Source organism: Littorina saxatilis, linkage group LG10 (assembly GCF_037325665.1).
Source record: "Littorina saxatilis isolate snail1 linkage group LG10, US_GU_Lsax_2.0, whole genome shotgun sequence".
Lineage (NCBI taxonomy): Eukaryota > Metazoa > Mollusca > Gastropoda > Littorinimorpha > Littorinidae > Littorina > Littorina saxatilis.
Window position 1 is genome coordinate 7,677,753 of NC_090254.1, and position 17,878 is coordinate 7,695,630.

General features: G+C 43.3%; 1 protein-coding gene across 1 annotated transcript; it reads left to right on the plus strand.

The window, feature by feature from the left end:
• Positions 1-1,438: 1,438 nt before the first annotated feature.
• On the plus strand, positions 1,439-17,655 carry LOC138978083 (heparanase-like). Its single transcript, XM_070350709.1, has 11 exons — positions 1,439-1,591; positions 6,184-6,417; positions 7,094-7,194; positions 7,744-7,920; positions 9,484-9,646; positions 11,531-11,581; positions 12,600-12,800; positions 13,671-13,788; positions 14,964-15,070; positions 15,755-15,892; positions 16,582-17,655. Exons 2-11 carry the CDS (start codon positions 6,200-6,202, stop codon positions 16,736-16,738), a joined length of 1,431 nt encoding a protein of 476 aa, XP_070206810.1. The 5' UTR covers positions 1,439-1,591; positions 6,184-6,199; the 3' UTR covers positions 16,739-17,655.
• Positions 17,656-17,878: the final 223 nt, after the last annotated feature.

Genomic DNA, 17,878 nt, shown 5'->3' on the forward strand with positions numbered 1-17,878 from the left:
CAGTACACAAATGGATTATGAGACAATAATTGATTTCCTATCTTTCATTCTGATTCGCTGCTGAGAAATACTGTGGCGTTCGTATCATGTTCTTTCGTAAGAAATGACATTGCACATAACTTGTCTTGGCAACATGATAATGATTAAAACGTTTGTTAATTCAGTGACACCACCACCCTCGTCTTCCTCCCTTATCCCTACCCATTGTTTTTACTATTCAATGATATAAACAAGGATATGGTAGAGTTATCTTATTCATATAATTTCAAGTCCCAGCAAATATTTTTTTCTCGTTCGTCTTTTGGCTTCGTGTCATCGTTGTAGGCGCAAATCCCACAAACGAAGCGAAATTGTTCTTTTAATTATAATTTTTTTCCTTTTGTGTATCTAGTTTCTGCACACTACAAATTGATAAATTGTGCTAAATGTGTAGTTTTGTAAATGATCAAATGTTCCAGAAACTAACCATTCTTGTGTACTTAGGTTGTTGTTGTTTTTACATTTAGTCAAGTTTTGACTAAATTTTTTAACATAGAGGGGGGAATCGAGACGAGGGTCGTGGTGTATGTGTGTCTGTCTGTCTGTCTGTCTGTCTGTCTGTGTGTGTAGAGCGATTCAGATTAAACTACTGGACCGATCTTTATGAAATTTGACATGAGAGTTCCTGGGTATGATATCCTCAGACGTTTTTTTTCATTTTTTTGATAAATGTCTTTGATGACGTCATATCCGGCTTTTCGTGAAAGTTGAGGCGGCACTGTCACGCTCTCATTTTTCAACCAAATTGGTTGAGATTTTGGTCAAGTAATCTCCGACAAAGCTCGGACTTTGGTATTGCATTTCAGCTTGGTGGCTTAAAAAATAAGTAATGACTTTGGTCATTAAAAATCTGATAATTGTAAAAAAATTATTTTTTTTTATAAAACGATCCAAATTTACGTTCATCTTATTCTCAATTATTTTCTCATTCCAAAAACATATAAATACGTTATATTTGGATTAAAAACAAGCTCTGAAAATTAAAAATATAAAAATTATGATCAAAATTAAATTTTCGAAATCAATTTAAAAACACTTTCATATTATTCCTTGTCGGTTCCTGATTCCAAAAACATATAGATATGATATGTTTGGATTGAAAACACGCTCAGAAAGTTAAAACGAAGAGAGGTACAGAAAAGCGTGCTATCCTTCTCAGCGCAAAGTACTACCCCGCTCTTCTTGTCAATTTCACTGCCTTTGCCGTGCGTGGTGGACTGACGATGCTACGAGTATATGGTCTTGCTGCGTTGCATTGCGTTCAGTTTCATTCTGTGAGTTCGACAGCTACTTGACTAAATGTTGTATTTTCGCCTTACGCGACTTGTTTAATTTGCCTTTGCCATTGTAACCTTATTTAAATCTTATCTTTTAACGTTTGTTCTGCATAAACCACAGCCCTAGATTCCAGTGTAGTTGGTCCTTCACCAGGCCGTACTTATAGACAAGAAGATATTCTTTATACGCACGACTGTCCAGTCGGCGTGTGCTTGAAACGAAGACAAAGAAAGTAAGTCAGCGTTCAACGCAAGGCAGAGCAGTAGAAACACAGGTAAATAAACATCGTATTTACACCCCCGGTATAGGGGTGTGTATAGGATTCGGTCGATGTGTTTGTTTGTTTGTTTGTTTGTTTGTGTTCGCATATAGATCTCAAGAATGAACGGACCGATCGTCACCAAACTTGGTGAACAGGTTCTATACATTCCTGAGACGGTCCTTACAAAAATTGGGACCAGTCAAACACACGGGTAGGGAGTTATTGGTGGATTAAAATTATACAAGGACTTATAGAGGTACTTATTAATGGTCAAAGGGAAATAACCATTCTCACTGCTACCAACTGAGAAGGTTATTTCTCTTTGACGGGGGTGTTTTTCCTACCTCGGAGGAATTTCTTGTTGTTAAAAGTATTTTCCTTTTCTTTTTGTTGTCAGTGCTTATTGGGTAGCACCGTTCTGTATTGTATGTTAGCTCGCTTTTCACAAGGGGGGAGTAACGGGAATGTCCATGGGGTAACCTTATTGGGTAGCACCGTTCTGCATGTTAGCTCGCTTTCCACAAGGGGGGAGTACCGGGAATGTCCATGGGGTAACCTTATTGGGTAGCACCGTTCTGCATGTTAGCTCGCTTTCCACAAGGGGGGAGTACCGGGAATGTCCATGGGGTAACCTTATTGGGTAGCACCGTTCTGCATGTTAGCTCGCTTTCCACAAGGGGGGAGTACCGGGAATGTCCATGGGGTAACCTTATTGGGTAGCACCGTTCTGCATGTTAGCTCGCTTTTCACAAGGGGGGAGTACCGGGAATGTCCATGGGGTAACCTTATTGGGTAGCACCATACTGCATGTTAGCTCGCTTTTCACAAGGGGGGAGTACCGGGAATGTCCATGGGGTAACCTTATTGGGTAGCACCGTTCTGCATGTTAGCTCGCTTTCCACAAGGGGGGAGTACCGGGAATGTCCATGGGGTAACCTTATTGGGTAGCACCATACTGCATGTTAGCTCGCTTTCCACAAGGGGGGAGTACCGGGAATGTCCATGGGGTAACCTTATTGGGTAGCACCGTTCTGCATGTTAGCTCGCTTTCCACAAGGGGGGAGTACCGGGAATGTCCATGGGGTAACCTTATTGGGTAGCACCGTTCTGCATGTTAGCTCGCTTTCCACAAGGGGGGAGTACCGGGAATGTCCATGGGGTAACCTTATTGGGTAGCACCGTTCTGCATGTTAGCTCGCTTTTCACAAGGGGGGAGTACCGGGAATGTCCATGGGGTAACCTTATTGGGTAGCACCATACTGCATGTTAGCTCGCTTTTCACAAGGGGGGAGTACCGGGAATGTCCATGGGGTAACCTTATTGGGTAGCACCGTTCTGCATGTTAGCTCGCTTTTCACAAGGGGGGAGTACCGGGAATGTCCATGGGGTAACCTTATTGGGTAGCACCGTTCTGCATGTTAGCTCGCTTTTCACAAGGGGGGAGTACCGGGAATGTCCATGGGGTAACCTTATTGGGTAGCACCGTTCTGCATGTTAGCTCGCTTTTCACAAGGGGGGAGTACCGGGAATGTCCATGGGGTAACCTTATTGGGTAGCACCGTTCTGCATGTTAGCTAGCTTTTCACAAGGGGGGAGTACCGGGAATGTCCATGGGGTAACCTTATTGGGTAGCACCGTTCTGCATGTTAGCTCGCTTTTCACAAGGGGGGAGTACCGGGAATGTCCATGGGGTAACCTTATTGGGTAGCACCGTTCTGCATGTTAGCTCGCTTTTCACAAGGGGGGAGTACCGGGAATGTCCATGGGGTAACCTTATTGGGTAGCACCGTTCTGCATGTTAGCTCGCTTTCCACAAGGGGGGAGTACCGGGAATGTCCATGGGGTAACCTTATTGGGTAGCACCGTTCTGCATGTTAGCTCGCTTTTCACAAGGGGGGAGTACCGGGAATGTCCATGGGGTAACCTTATTGGGTAGCACCGTTCTGCATGTTAGCTCGCTTTTCACAAGGGGGGAGTACCGGGAATGTCCATGGGGTAACCTTATTGGGTAGCACCATACTGCATGTTAGCTCGCTTTTCACAAGGGGGGAGTACCGGGAATGTCCATGGGGTAACCTTATTGGGTAGCACCATACTGCATGTTAGCTCGCTTTTCACAAGGGGGGAGTACCGGGAATGTCCATGGGGTAACCTTATTGGGTAGCACCATACTGCATGTTAGCTCGCTTTTCACAAGGGGGGAGTACCGGGAATGTCCATGGGGTAACCTTATTGGGTAGCACCATACTGCATGTTAGCTCGCTTTTCACAAGGGGGGAGTACCGGGAATGTCCATGGGGTAACCTTATTGGGTAGCACCATACTGCATGTTAGCTCGCTTTTCACAAGGGGGGAGTACCGGGAATGTCCATGGGGTAACCTTATTGGACTATTTTACCTTACCTTACCTTACCTTTTCTTACATTACCTTACCTTACCTTTGTCACGTTTTAAAGTCAAAGAAGTCAACAGAGAAGCCGTATATATATATATGTATATCTATATCTATAAATATATAGAGATAGATGACAGTGTATATTTCGCGTGGCTATAAATTGATTCGACCTTTTCACTTTTACAGTAAGGACAACTTACGGGTGCAATCGTGACATTCTAAAAATAGTAACGTAGTAACGGGAATATGGATTGACGCCACACGAAGGAAGGGAGATAAACGCTGAAAACACTCGAGAAGATAAGGAAGAGTTACTGGGAATGGATCCAGAGAAAAACAGAGAAAAACCAAAATCGGTTCAGCGCTGCGCGCTGAGAGCACGTGTTGAAATATCTCATCGATGAGGTTGTGTCCGGGGTCTCTCTGAATAAGCCCACCAAATTTGAAGCAGATCCATCGAGAACTTTGGCAGTGCATCGCGCACAGACACACAGACACACATATACACAGACACACAGACACTAGTCGTGTATATATATACTAGAATGAATACCCGCTTCGCCGGGTAGCCGGCTTCGCCGGGAAGAAGTACTTAGAGCCGTACGCCGGCTTCGCCGGGTCCGAACTATGGACCCGCCAAGCTTAGGTCCCTCCCAGATTCGTGGAATGGGAACAGCACGAAAATGATTCAGTGGCCATAATGCCATTCCTGACCATATCGAGTCCCATCCTTGTCGACGAATGTAACCGTGTTAATCACCTTTGGAGGCGAACTCCACTCAAACAGGACTGAGCAAGTTATGGCTTCTCAAAGGAAGGCCAGTACATAAAATTACGTTAAAATTAATATTAAAAGTCCTACGGTTTTGAGCCATTAAGGACTTGAGTGTTTGTCTCATACAAAAAATTACACAAAAGCCGCCAGACCACATCACAAACAGAACTGAAGAATGCACAGGTGTTGCTTACATAGAGACACACACACTTACACACACACACACACACACACAGAGAAGCCGTATCTATAGAGAGATAGATGACAGTGTATTTTTCGCGTGGCTATAAATTGATTCGACCTTTGCACTTTTACAGTGAGGATAATTTACGGGTCCAATTTACGTTCTGTACACTGCGTTGACCTTCTAAAAATAGGTAACAGTAACAGAACGCCGGGAATATCCGAAGACGCTCAGCGCAGTGGACAGCGCAGTGTAGTAACTTACAACTGAACGGGAAAGCCACACGAAGGAAGGGAGATAAACGCCAAACACTGGAGAAGATAAGGAAGAGTTACTTATAATGGTGAAATGAACACAAAAACGGAAATGAGTTCAGCGCTGCGCGCTGAGAGCACGTGTTGAAATATCTCATCGATGATATTGTGTCCGGGGTGTAGCTGAATACGGTGTCCAAATTTGAAAAAGATCCACCGAGAACTTTGGCGTTGTGATGTGGTGTAGCGGCTATGGTGTGTCGGTATGGGGGCCCGGGTAAGCTGAGGTGGAACCAAAATAGCTGAGGTGGAACCAAAATCGGTTCCGCGCTGCGCGCTGAGAGCACGTTTTGAAATATCGACCAGGTTGTGTCGTGTCCCGGGTCTACTTGCATATGCCCACCAAATTTGAAGCAGATCCATCGAGAACTTTGGCCGTGCATCGCGCACAGACACACAGACAGATACACAGACAGACACACAGACAGACACACAGACACTAGTCGTATATATATATAGATATAGATATGAAGTCTTATATCGCGCGCGTATCTCCAGACTCGGACTCAAGGCGCAGGGATCTATTTATGCCGTGTGAGATGGAATTTTTTACACAATACATCACGCATTCACATCGACCAGCAGATCGCAGCCATTTCGGCGCATATCCTACTTTTCACGGCCTAGTATTCCAAGTCACACGGGTATTTTGGTGGACATTTTTTTTTTATCTATGCCTGTACAATTTTGCCAGGAAAGACCCTTTTGTCAATCGTGGGATCTTTAACGTGCATACCCCAATGTAGTGTACACGAAGGGACCTCGGTTTTTCGTCTCATCCGAAAGACTAGCACTTGAACCCACCACCTAGGTTAGGAAAGGGGGGAGAAAACTGCTAACGCCCTGACCCAGGGTCGAACTCGCAACCTCTCGCTTCCGAGCTCAAGTGCGTTACCACTCGGCCACCCAGTCCCACTACACGATCTACATGTACAGTGTTGCAGACATCACAATGCCGTTCATCAGTGCATCCCAGACATTCACCCTCCTCTGGCTTGTCACCATGGCAACGGCTTCACAAGATGGCGGAGTCCTTCGTGCCGCCAGCAATCATGACGTGCCCGTGGTGGTGACGGTCAACATTCAGAAGTCTCTCAACACCATCACTGACCACTTCATCGGACACTCGCTTGGTGACCCCACTGCAGTGCAGTTGTCGCGTCATTTCGAGTATGTATCTATCTATCTATCTATCTATCTATCTATCTATCTATCTATCTATCTATCTATCTATCTATCTATCTATCTATCTATCTATCTATCTATCTATCTATCTATCTATCTATATTTGTCTATATCTATTTATTTATTTATTTATTTATCTATCTATCTATCTGTCTATCTATCTATCTATCTATCTATCTTCCTGTCTGTTTACTTATCTATGTATCTATATATCTATCTATTTATCTGTCCGTCCGTCTGTCTGTCTGTCTGTCTGTCTGTCTTTCTGTCTGTCTGTTTGTCTATCTATCTATCTATTTATCGGGCTGTCTGTTTACCGACCTATCTACCTATGTATCTATCTATCTATATATATATCTATCGACCTGTCTGTGTACCTATTTATCTATCTATCTATCTATCTACCTATCTGGTAGCCTCTTTACCTGTGTGTCCGTGTGTGTGTCTTTTCGTCCAATGCCTCTGTCTTTCCGTTTGTATTCGGACGGAGAAACTTATTTGACCTAGTGAACCATTCAGTTTTACCTAAAACTGACAAAAAAAGACGGATCTAGGCTCATTCGTTTACGTACGTGCCTCACCCCAAGTTTACCTCCCACTTTCCCTGTGCAAAAATCGTTGTAGTTTTTTTTTTCTCTCTCTCTCTCTCTCGCCATTTCAGCTCCAAGAAACTACAGAACCTGGCACGGGCACTGGCGCCGCTCTATGTTCGTTTCGGCGGGGAGGGAGGTACCTTCCACGTGGCATCTTCACAACACAGTCGTAAGCATGGAAGCTGCTGCTATATTGAACTGCTGTTGTTGTTCTTGTTGTTGTTGGTCTTGTTGTTGTTGTTGGTGGTGGTGGTGATGGTGTTGCTGTTGTGGTTGTTGAGGTTGTTTTTGTTGTTGCCTTTGAGTGTTCAGCGCGTAAACCCTCGCTAGTCTGTGCTGCCGTTGTTGTCGTCGTTGTTGTTATTGTTGTTGTTGTTGTGGTGGTGGTGGTGGTGTTGTTGTAGTTGTTGTTGTCTTTGAGAGTTTTCGCACTTAAACACACTCGGGTTCATTTAATACAGAGGAGATGACTCTGTCATCCAAATAATACATTCTTTATGTGTGTGTTTGTGTTTGTGTTAGTCCATCCGTGCATTTGTGCATCCATGCGTTCGTGCCTCCGTGCTGCTCAATACGTCCATGCGTTCCCATGTGTGTGTGTCTGTCTATCTGTCTGTCTGAGTGTCTCTATGCTCATGCATATATTGTGCTGATTTGTAAACTGCACCTTTCGTTTCCCAAAGACGCTTTAAAGCTAAACGAACAACGTATATCTCAGTGCAACTATGGGAAAAGATGAACAACTTCTTCAAGCTGGTGGGTTGGGACTCCTACTACATTCTGGACCCAGTGTCACGGAATCACGACGGATCCTGGGACACCAGCTATACTCGCCAGCTGCTGAAGGCTTCTGCTGACAGGAACTACCACATCGCGGGATTTGAGCTCGGAAACGGTCAGGATTCTCATACATTTAAGGAGAGAGAGAGAGAGAGAGAGAGAGAGAGAGAGAGAGAGAGAGAGAGAGAGAGAGAGAGAGAGAGAGAGAGAGAGAGTAAGAGAGAGAGAGAGAGTGTGAGAGAGAGAGAGAGTAAGAGAGAGAGAGTGTGTGTGGACTACCACATTTCGGGATCTGAGCTCGGAAACGGCCAGGATGAGAGAGAAAGAGAGGGGGGGGGGGGGGGGCGAGATAAGATCAGATAGGATCAGATTAATCCTTATTTACGAGGGTGGTGGCATACGCGTTTTATCGAACTGTGTTCTGTGTATGTGTGCGTGCGTTCGTGCGTACATGCGTGTGTGCGTGCCTGCGTGTTTGCCTGCCTGCCTGCCTGCCTGCCTGAAAGTTGGTTGGGTCGACTGGCAGGTGAAACAGACATAACCTGTGATTGTGAGACCCAGGACTCAAATGGGACAAGAAAAATCCCTCCATTTGAACACATACAAACAAATATACATCCTGTATATTTCATGTTCGTAGTGAGATTTCTCGTTTGAGTTCATTTCACAGATCACCATTAGTGTCCTTAAAACAATTACTACATTAACAATCCCACTCTCCACAAAACGAAGTCAGGCTGTATATATCGGGGTATGTGTCCAAGTGTATGGTGATGGTCTTACCCCACGTTGAAGTCTGATCATATCGATAGTTGTGAGCCGATTCGTTTATACGCGAAGGACTCTTCCTTTTAAAGGTACTGACCTTGTACACGGGGCCCCTATTAGGGCTTTCAGTAATGCCTCAGAGAGCTATTCGTTTGAACCAAAAAGTATCATTGACTTTCATGCAAGGAGTCAAAAACTGCACTTTTATTATGCATTAATTTTGAGAATTGACAAGGCAGGAAAGCGTGATCAGGCTCACGTGAACTATTTACGGCAAAAGACAACATGGAAGTCTATTATTTTCCGCGAGAGGGATAATTATTTCTGACAAACCGAAAGACAAACCGCAAACTGACAAACCTCATGCAGTTTTGTTTGGCTGGCAACATTAAGGTATGTGAAGGCATCTGTAAGAAAGTTAGGTACAGTTTGTGACTGTTTATATTGTACATTAGATGCGAGAAAAAGACAAATTGTTGCTTCAGCAATACTGTGACCGGTGCATTACCCCCTTAACGTTATTTCCCGTAATTATGTTCTACCATCAATCATGTTTTTATGTTTTTGTTTGTTTTGTATTTTGTTTGTTTTTAAAGTATTAGCAGTAAAATAGATTAGTCCCTCTTTAGGGCGAGGGCCAGATGCAAAAAAGCATATCTATGCTTATTCTTGTTACCCTCGAAAAATAAATATCTGTCATTGTCATTGTCATTGCCATTGTCATTGTCATTGTCATTGCCATTGTCATTGTCATTGTCATTGCCATTGTCATTGCCATTGTCATTGTCATTGCCATTGCCATTGTCATTGTCATTGTCATTGCCATTGTCATTGTCATTGCCATTGTCATTGTCATTGTCATTGTCATTGTCATAGTCATTGTCATTGTCATTGCCCCTGTTTTCGACAGAGTATGACTTGTACTCCTCGAGTCGACCCATAACGCTGTCACCCGAGCAACTGGTGCACGACGTTGCAGAACTACAGAAACTGCTGAATGGGTACCCCCTGTACTCCTCATCCTTCATCGTGGGGCCCGACACTGCCTTCGTCAATCCCAAGTATTTCCACGGGTGAGTTACTGACTCTAGTTTGATGATCATTACATTTAGTCAAGTTATGACTAAATGTTTTAACATAGAGGGGGGAATCGAGACGAGGGTCGTGGTGTGTGTGTGTGTGTGTGTCTGTGTGTGTGTGTGTGTGTGTGTGTGTGTGCGTGTGCGTGCGTGCGTGTAGAGCGATTCAGACCAAACTACTGGACCGATCTTTATGAAATTTGACATGAGAGTTCGTGGGTATGATATCCTCAGACGTTTTTTTCTTTTTTTTGATAAATGTCTTTGATGACGTCATATCCGGCTTTTCGTGAAAGTTGAGGCGGCACTGTCACGCTCTCATTTTTTAACCAAATTGGTTGAAATTTTGGTCAAGTAATGTCCGACGAAGCCCGGACTTCGGTATTCCATTTCAGCTTGGTGGCTTAAAATTAATTAATGACTTTGGTCATTAAAAATCTGAAAATTGTAAAAAACATATTATTTTATAAAACGATCCAAATTTACGTTCATCTTATTCTCCATCATTTGCTGATTCCAAAAACATACAAATATGTTATATTTGGATTAAAAACAAGCTCTGAAAATTAAATATATAAACATTATGATCAAAATTAAATTTTTGAAATCAATTTACAAACACTTTCATCTTATTCCTTGTCGGTTCCTGATTCCAAAAGCATATAGATATGATATGTTTGGATTGAAAACACGCTCAGAAAGTTAAAACGAAGAGAGGTACAGAAAAGCGTGCTATCCTTCTCAGCGCAACTACTACCCCGCTCTTCTTGTCAATTTCACTGCCTTTGCCATGAGCGGTGGACTGACGATGCTACGAGTATACGGTCTTGCTGCGTTGCATTGCGTTCAGTTTCATTCTGTGAGTTCGACAGCTACTTGACTAAATGTTGTATTTTCGCCTTACGCGACTTGTTTGTTTTGTGTGCAAAGACTTTGCGTGTGTGTGTGTGTGTATGTGTTTGTGTGTGTGTATGTGTGTGTGTGTATGTGTGTATGTGTGTGTGTGTGTGTGTCACAGTGTGTCACAGTGTGTGTGTGTGTGTTTGTGTATGTGTGTGTGTGTGCGTGTGTGTGTGTGTGTGTGTGTGTGCGTGTGTGTGTGTGTGTTTATTTTTCTTCAGTAAATGTTCTTTTAATACCATAATGACTGTATGCGATTACTGTCTTCTCTCATTTGAGTTGATTTTATCATGCTAACTGGATAAATATATCAATTGCATTTTATATCTATGGTCACATTCTTGAATATACAGGTATAAGTACATTAGGTTCGTGTGAAGTGTCAACGACAGTAACGCTAACACGAACCTAGTCCATGCACCAATTTTCGAAAACAAGACATCAATCAATCAATCAATCAATGACGCTTATATCGCGCATATTCCGTGGGTACAGTTCTAGGCGCTCTGCAGTGATGCCGTGTGAGATGAAATTTTATACGGCCAGTAGATTGCAGCCATTTCGGCGCATATTTACCTTTCACGGCCTATTATTCCAAGTCACACGGGTATAGGTAGACAATTATTAACTGTGCCTAAGCAATTTTGCCAGGAAAGACCCTTTTGTCAATCTTGGGATCTTTAACGTGCACACCCAATGTAGTGTACACGGGGGGAGGGTTCGGACACCGAAGAGAGTCTGCACACAAAGTTGACTCTGAAATAAATTTCCGCCGAACCTGGGATCGAACTCACGCTGACAGCGGCCAACTGAATACAAATCCAGCGCGCTACCAACTGAGCTACATCCCCGCCCAAGACATGCAGCACGAATAGCACGTGCAAGTCTGAGCATGTCTGCATCAACAATCTGCTGGACAGGTTTTGGTCAGCAGTGTATGTTTAGTTGTGATTGCTATAGATTTTATGTCTGTTGCAGTTTCCTGGCAGCCGGTGGGAACAAGTATGTTCGGGCAGCAACCTTTCATCAGTGAGTGATTTATTTTCTTCTCTTCCCTTTTACTTTAGATAGAGCTTCTCAAATGCTGTGTTTTCTGAACAGCGTGGCATTACAGTGTTGTCTGTACGTGAACATTTAGTATGGATAGCATCTGTGTAAGTATTGCTTGGAAAGTGTTACATTCCAAAATAGTTTTCTGTTGGCTTTTAGTTTCGACTTTTTGCTGTGTACGAGTAACAGACTTTGCCAACACTGTTTGTGAAATTGTTTTGTGAATATGATTTTTGCAACACCGAATGAAATTGCCTTGTTACAATAGTCGTTTGTCCACGACTTGGCCATCTGTTCCTCTTCTTTTACTGGGCGCGTGGGCACAACTTCTGAACACAACATAACATATTCATCCGCCTCCCCCCCCCCCCCCCCCCCATCGACCACATGCAGCCGTCAATATTTGTAAGGGATAAGCCACTCTTCCATAAGAACGCGGAGAGTTATTTCTGGAACGCGTCCATTGCAAGCCCCACAATACAGTGTTCTGGATGAGCGAACGTGTAGCCAAGACATGTAGGCGTACGTGTAGATATGACGTCACCCGTACACGTCTTGAAGAGTTGGATGCAGTCATCCAGTTTCCTACACATTAGCAAGATCTAGATAAGCACTTTTCAGGACGTGTACGGGAACGTGTACGGGTAACGTCATCAAATCTAGTTGTTACGTCACGCGTTTGCCAAGATCTGCAGTCTTGATGGGAGCAAAGCAACGTATGCATTTGGAACATTGGAGAAAAAAGTGAGTCACGGGTGACGCAATATCTACACGTACACGTACAGGTCTTTGCTACACGTTCGACCATCTAGAACGCTGTAGTGTTTGCCTCCCAGCAAGACGTGTATATCTTGGCAAACGCGTGAGGTAAAAACTAGATTTGATGACGTTACCCGTACACGTTCCCGTACACGTGCTCAAAAGTTCCACGTTTCTCCATAACCCCACTCCCGAACGACCTTCTGGGCCTGGGGACTGAAATGATTTACCCCCCCAGGTACTACTTTGACGGACACCACCCCCAGAAATCCTACTTCACAGACGTCAACAAGATGGATTCCCTGGCCCGCATGATAGACAATGCCTTCAACCAGACTCGCTCTGTGGACCGCCATCTCCCTGTATGGCTGGGGGAAACAGGGAGCGCCTCGGTGGGCGGCGTCGCTGGGATGACTGACAGATTTATGTCAGGATTTCTGTGAGTTCAGGCTACTTGATTCATTTACTAAGGCCTGGCGCTTTTAAGCGCTGATTAAAAGCCCCACAATGATGTGCTTGGCAAATACAAAAAAAAACACACAAAAAACCAACAACTAAGGCCTGGCGCTCACCTATGTAACTTCAGCAGGACAGACAACGCACTGCAGATTATCCCAGCCCGCTACACGTTGCGTGAAAGGAAACAGGCCAAGTACTCGTCATAATCCCTATCGCAGCATCAATAATATGCAGTGCGTCGTCTTTGCTGCTGAAACTGCGCAGGTATATTAATTCTGCCCTTAACGCTTTTATTTATTTTTTTTATTTTTTTTTGGCTGACGTTTGTATGAACGTGGGTTCATTTAAATCTCACAAGTTGTTTGCAGTCCGCGTGTGTGTGTGTGTGTGTGTGTGTGTGTGTGTGTGTGTGTGTGTGTGTGTGTGTGTGTGTGAGTATGTACGTGTGTGTGTGTGTGTGTGTGTGTTTGTGTGCGTCTGTGTGTGTAGTGGTGCGTGTGTGTATGTGCACCTATGGGCGTATATATGTGTGTGTGTGTGTGTGTGTGTGTATGTATGTGATTGTGTGTTTGTGTATGTGTGTGTGTGTGTGTGTGTGTGCGTGTGTGTGTAACTATATGTGATTGTGTGTGTGTGTGTTTGTTTGTGTGTGTGTGTGTGTGTGTGTGTGTTTGTATGTGTGTGTGTGTGTGTGTTTGTATGTGTGTGTGTGTGTGTGTGCCGTGTGTGTGTGTGTGTGTGTGTGTGTGTGTGTGTGTGTGTGTGTGTGTGTGTCTCTGTCTGTATGTCTATCTAACTGTATGTCTAACTGTCTAACTGTGTGTCTTTATGTCTGTCTATCAAACATCAGATGGCTGGACAAGCTGGGAGTGTGTGCTGCAAAGGGCATTGGGGCTGTCATTCGTCATGTCTTCTATGGAGACCACGACCACTATGGCATCATTGACACAAACCTCGACCCAAATACGGTATGACACAAACATTACTGTGTTCTAGATGAGCAAACGTGTAGCAAAGACCTGTACGCGTATGTGTAGATATTACGTCACCCGTAACTCACCTTTTTGCTCCAATGTTCCAAATCATACATTGTTTTGCTCGATCCCACCAAGACGTATAGATCTTGGCAAACGCGTGACGTAAAAACTAGATTTGATGACGTTACCCTTACACGTGGTGAAAAGTTCCACATCTAGATCTGTCTAATCGGTCTTGCACGCCACATACTTGTATTGTCTGTGTATGCATTTGCGATTTTAATTGAGGTTTATTTTCGTTGGTTTTGAAACTTCTTTGTGTCCACTAGCAGGGATCTCGATAGCTTCGGAAAAAAGACACCCCACAAAAACAGGTAATGCATACACAAAGAAGTGGGGGAAATGTGTATAGCATGTCGAAACAACCTGTTGTGAAAGAGTTGTTTGTTGTATTAAGACGAACTCCGGACATCTTTTTGCCAGGTTTGCATGGGTTGTGAAATAGTTTGTTTGTTTGTTTGTTTGTTTGTTTGTTTTGTTTGTTTGTTCGTTCATGGGCTGAAACTCCCACAGCTTTTACGTGTATGACCGTTTTTACCCCGCCATTTAGGCAGCCATACGCCGCTTTCGGAGGAAGCATGCTGGGTATTGTCGTGTTTCTGTAACCCACCGAACTCTGACATGGATTACAGGATTTTTTTGTGCGCACTTGGTCTTGTGCTTGCGTGTACACACGGGGGTGTTCAGACACCGAGGAGAGTCTGCACACAAAGTTGACTCTGAGAAATAAATCTCTCGCCGAACGTGGGGACGAACTCACGCTGACAGCGGCCAACTGGATACAAATCCAGCGCGCTACCGACTGAGCTACCTGTGAAATAGTAAATAGGCCTACTCTTACTTTTATTGAGGCAAACTTTCCACATGTGCGCCTTGTCCACGTGTTTCAGACACCCCCCTCGCTAGTGACTGGCTTAAAATATCACGTAGGAAAGTTTGTCTCATAAAAACAAGAGTAGTTACACCTTTACAACTAATACAAACCCGACAGAGTCATTTCCGGACATCTTCTACTGCCAGTTACAATAATCACAGACCATTGTGTTCATTTACTTGTTGCACTTGCTGTTTTTAATCTATTACATGATATTTTACTCCCATCTTAGGATTACTGGCTGACGATTCTGTACAAAAGGATTGTTCGTGGCGCTGTGTTCCACGCTTCAGGACGTCACGATGTCCGTGTCTACGCTGCCTGTGCTAACCGTGACAAGTAGATCTTTAGTTGTTGTCTTTTGCTTTGTTTTTTTGCCTGAAGGCTTTATAAACACTTTCTTCAATCAATATCAATCAATATGAAGCTTATATAGCGCGTATTCCGTGGGTACAGTTCTAAGCGCTTGTCGAAGAGTTGTCAACACAGGACTGACAAAGAAACTAACATCTACAGACGGACTGAGAGAAATTAAATGAAATGAAATGACGATTTAATGAACAAAGGCCGTCGGCCCATTTTCTGGGGAGTACACCAAAGTCAACGAAAATGGCAAGAACAACTGAAAACATGATTCACAGACACATAATTCGGCACACGTAAAAATAAAGATAAACTTACACATCTTACCAAAAATATTCTGTCTGTCTCTGTCTCTCTCTCAAGCTCTCTTCCTTTGTCTCTGTCTCTCAATGCCTCTCTTTGTCTCTCTAGTGCTGAGAGAGAGAAAAAAAGAGAGAGAGAGAGAGAGAGAGAGAGAGAGAGAGAGAGAGAGAGAGAGAGAGAGAGAGAGAGAGAGAGAGAGAGAGAGAGAGGAATACATTGATTGAATAATTGACTCGTCGATTAGCATTTGCATTCTATTGAATGGCAGATTGATTTAACTTGATTGATTGATGTAAATGTTTGTATCGATTCATTGTTTGATTTAATGATTAGTTGATTTGAATGTTTACTCTTCAGTTTCAAGGCGGGCGGTTTGGCGGTATACATGCTGAATCCTAACAACTACCCTGTGACCTTTGACCTGCCCCAGTTTTCAAACCAGCCTCGCTTCCGGTACTCTTTGACCGCAGGTGACAATGATGGACTGACTTCCAAGTAAGTTGGATCATTGTATGATATCCATGGTTGGTCAATTTTCTTCATGTTTTTTTGTTTGTAATTGTTTGTTGATAAATTCGGAAGCTCTAAATTTTCTCTTGAATTGAGTTTATCAAACGCACCAACGCAGTTACTAAGTAATGCACTTATATTAGGAAAACTCCTCTTTTTAACCATGATAACCCAAAATATACCTGGGGCTGGGGGGGCGGGTAATCTTGACACATTTGTTGATAACTGGCACTACCACTCATCTTTACTTTCGTAGTTGAAAGTGGGGATTGTTTTCATTGAACAAACTGACCAAAAACAATGCACTTTTAATTCTCAGAGTTCGGGATTGAGTTGACGATGAGACTGATCCAGTCCACGTGCAAATATATTGTCACTGCCCATTACAGATTGGTAAAGGTGAAGGCAAAAACTGTGATTGGAGAGTAACTCTTTGAAGTAACATGGATTGACATGAACTACTTCTTCTTGGCAAAGGACAATATTTAAATATTTACCTCTGAATATGACTAGAATTAACAATAACAATAACAATAACAACACGTTATTGTCCATTCAAATGAATATATTAAAACGGAAAATAATCTTCGACACGTCTAACCTGCCTGTCAACGATTACAAAATACAAATTAGCTCATTACAAGTCGCATTATGTCTTCTCGTTTTTGTCACAGACACATGGCTTTGAACGGTGTCAAACTGCAACTGGTGAATGACAACCTGCCGCCCCTCAAACCTGAATCAGCGCCCCGTGGTATGGTGACTGTGCCTGCGTATTCCTACACTTTCCTGGTGTTTCCTGAAGCAGGGGTTTCCATCTGTTTGCACTGAGAAGCATACACCATGACGCTTTACATTTTGCAGTCGGCTTTCAGTTTCTTTCGAATACTTTAGATCAAGGGTTTCCATCTGTCTGCACAGAGAGGCATAGTACACCATGACGCTTTATTTTTAGTAGTCAGCTTACAGTTTCTTTCGAATACTTTAGATCGGATATAAGTCAGGATATGTGTCATTTGCACATAAGAACCCTGTGGGCAAGACTGTCCATTTTACTTTTACTTTTGAGACCTATGTGAGAATGCTAGTAATGATTCTTGCTCAACTATAATGAAGACTGAAGAAGATGGCGGACGGGCAGACACAGGAGAGTCGCTGTCTCTGTTGAAAATGCGATTTAACTTTTACTTTTGAGACGTAAGTGAGAATGCTAGTGATGACTATTTCTCAACTATACTGAAGAAATTATAACAATGACTGAATCAACATTGAGCTGTTAATACCTGTGTGAATGAGTGGATGACGATATGATTGTTCGCAATTTAAGTAAGTGTACGCATTATTGATTGCACGGATATTTTGGGTTCACTTCACTCCCATTTTGTGCACAGCAGGCATGCCATGTAAGACGATATGTTTTCTAAAACAAAACTAAAATATACCAAAGTCATCGTTGTGTGCTTTTAGCAATTGTCAAACACTTTTAATCCTTGCTAAAATAAAAGTAAGCACTGAATCGGCGAATAAAAATGTCAAAGTTCCACCAATAGAATAAACAATAATACAAAAAAATTTAAAAATTCAAAACACGTCCGTTTGTGCCCTTGACATAGTGACTTATCAGTGCTGTAACCTGGCTTTGCTTCTTCTCCTGTTGACGCACTTTAAACGTACCCGTAGTGGCCTCTTTTCAAATGTCTCTTCATGCTTACAGACACGATCACAAAATAAAATGGGACATATTCAAACCGTGTGTGTGTGTGTGTGTGTGTGTGTGTGTGTGTGTGTATTTGTGTGTGTGTGTGTGTGTGTGTATGCGTGCGTGCGAGTGTGTGTGTGTGTGTGTACGCGCGCGCGTGTGAGTGTGTGTGTGTGTGTGTGTACGCGCGCGCGTGTGAGTGTGTGTGTGTGTGTACGCGCGCGCGTGTGAGTGAGTGTGTGTGTGTGTGTGTGTGTGTGTATGTGTGTGTG

Bases quoted from the DNA above. Each gene is read 5' to 3' on its own strand.
- LOC138978083 (XM_070350709.1), top strand. From the start codon at position 6,200: ATGCCGTTCATCAGTGCATCCCAGACATTCACCCTCCTCTGGCTTGTC. The intron at 7,921-9,483 runs GTCAGGATTCTC...TGTTTTCGACAG, and splicing joins GGGATTTGAGCTCGGAAACG to AGTATGACTTGTACTCCTCG. The intron at 9,647-11,530 runs GTGAGTTACTGA...TGTCTGTTGCAG, and splicing joins AATCCCAAGTATTTCCACGG to TTTCCTGGCAGCCGGTGGGA.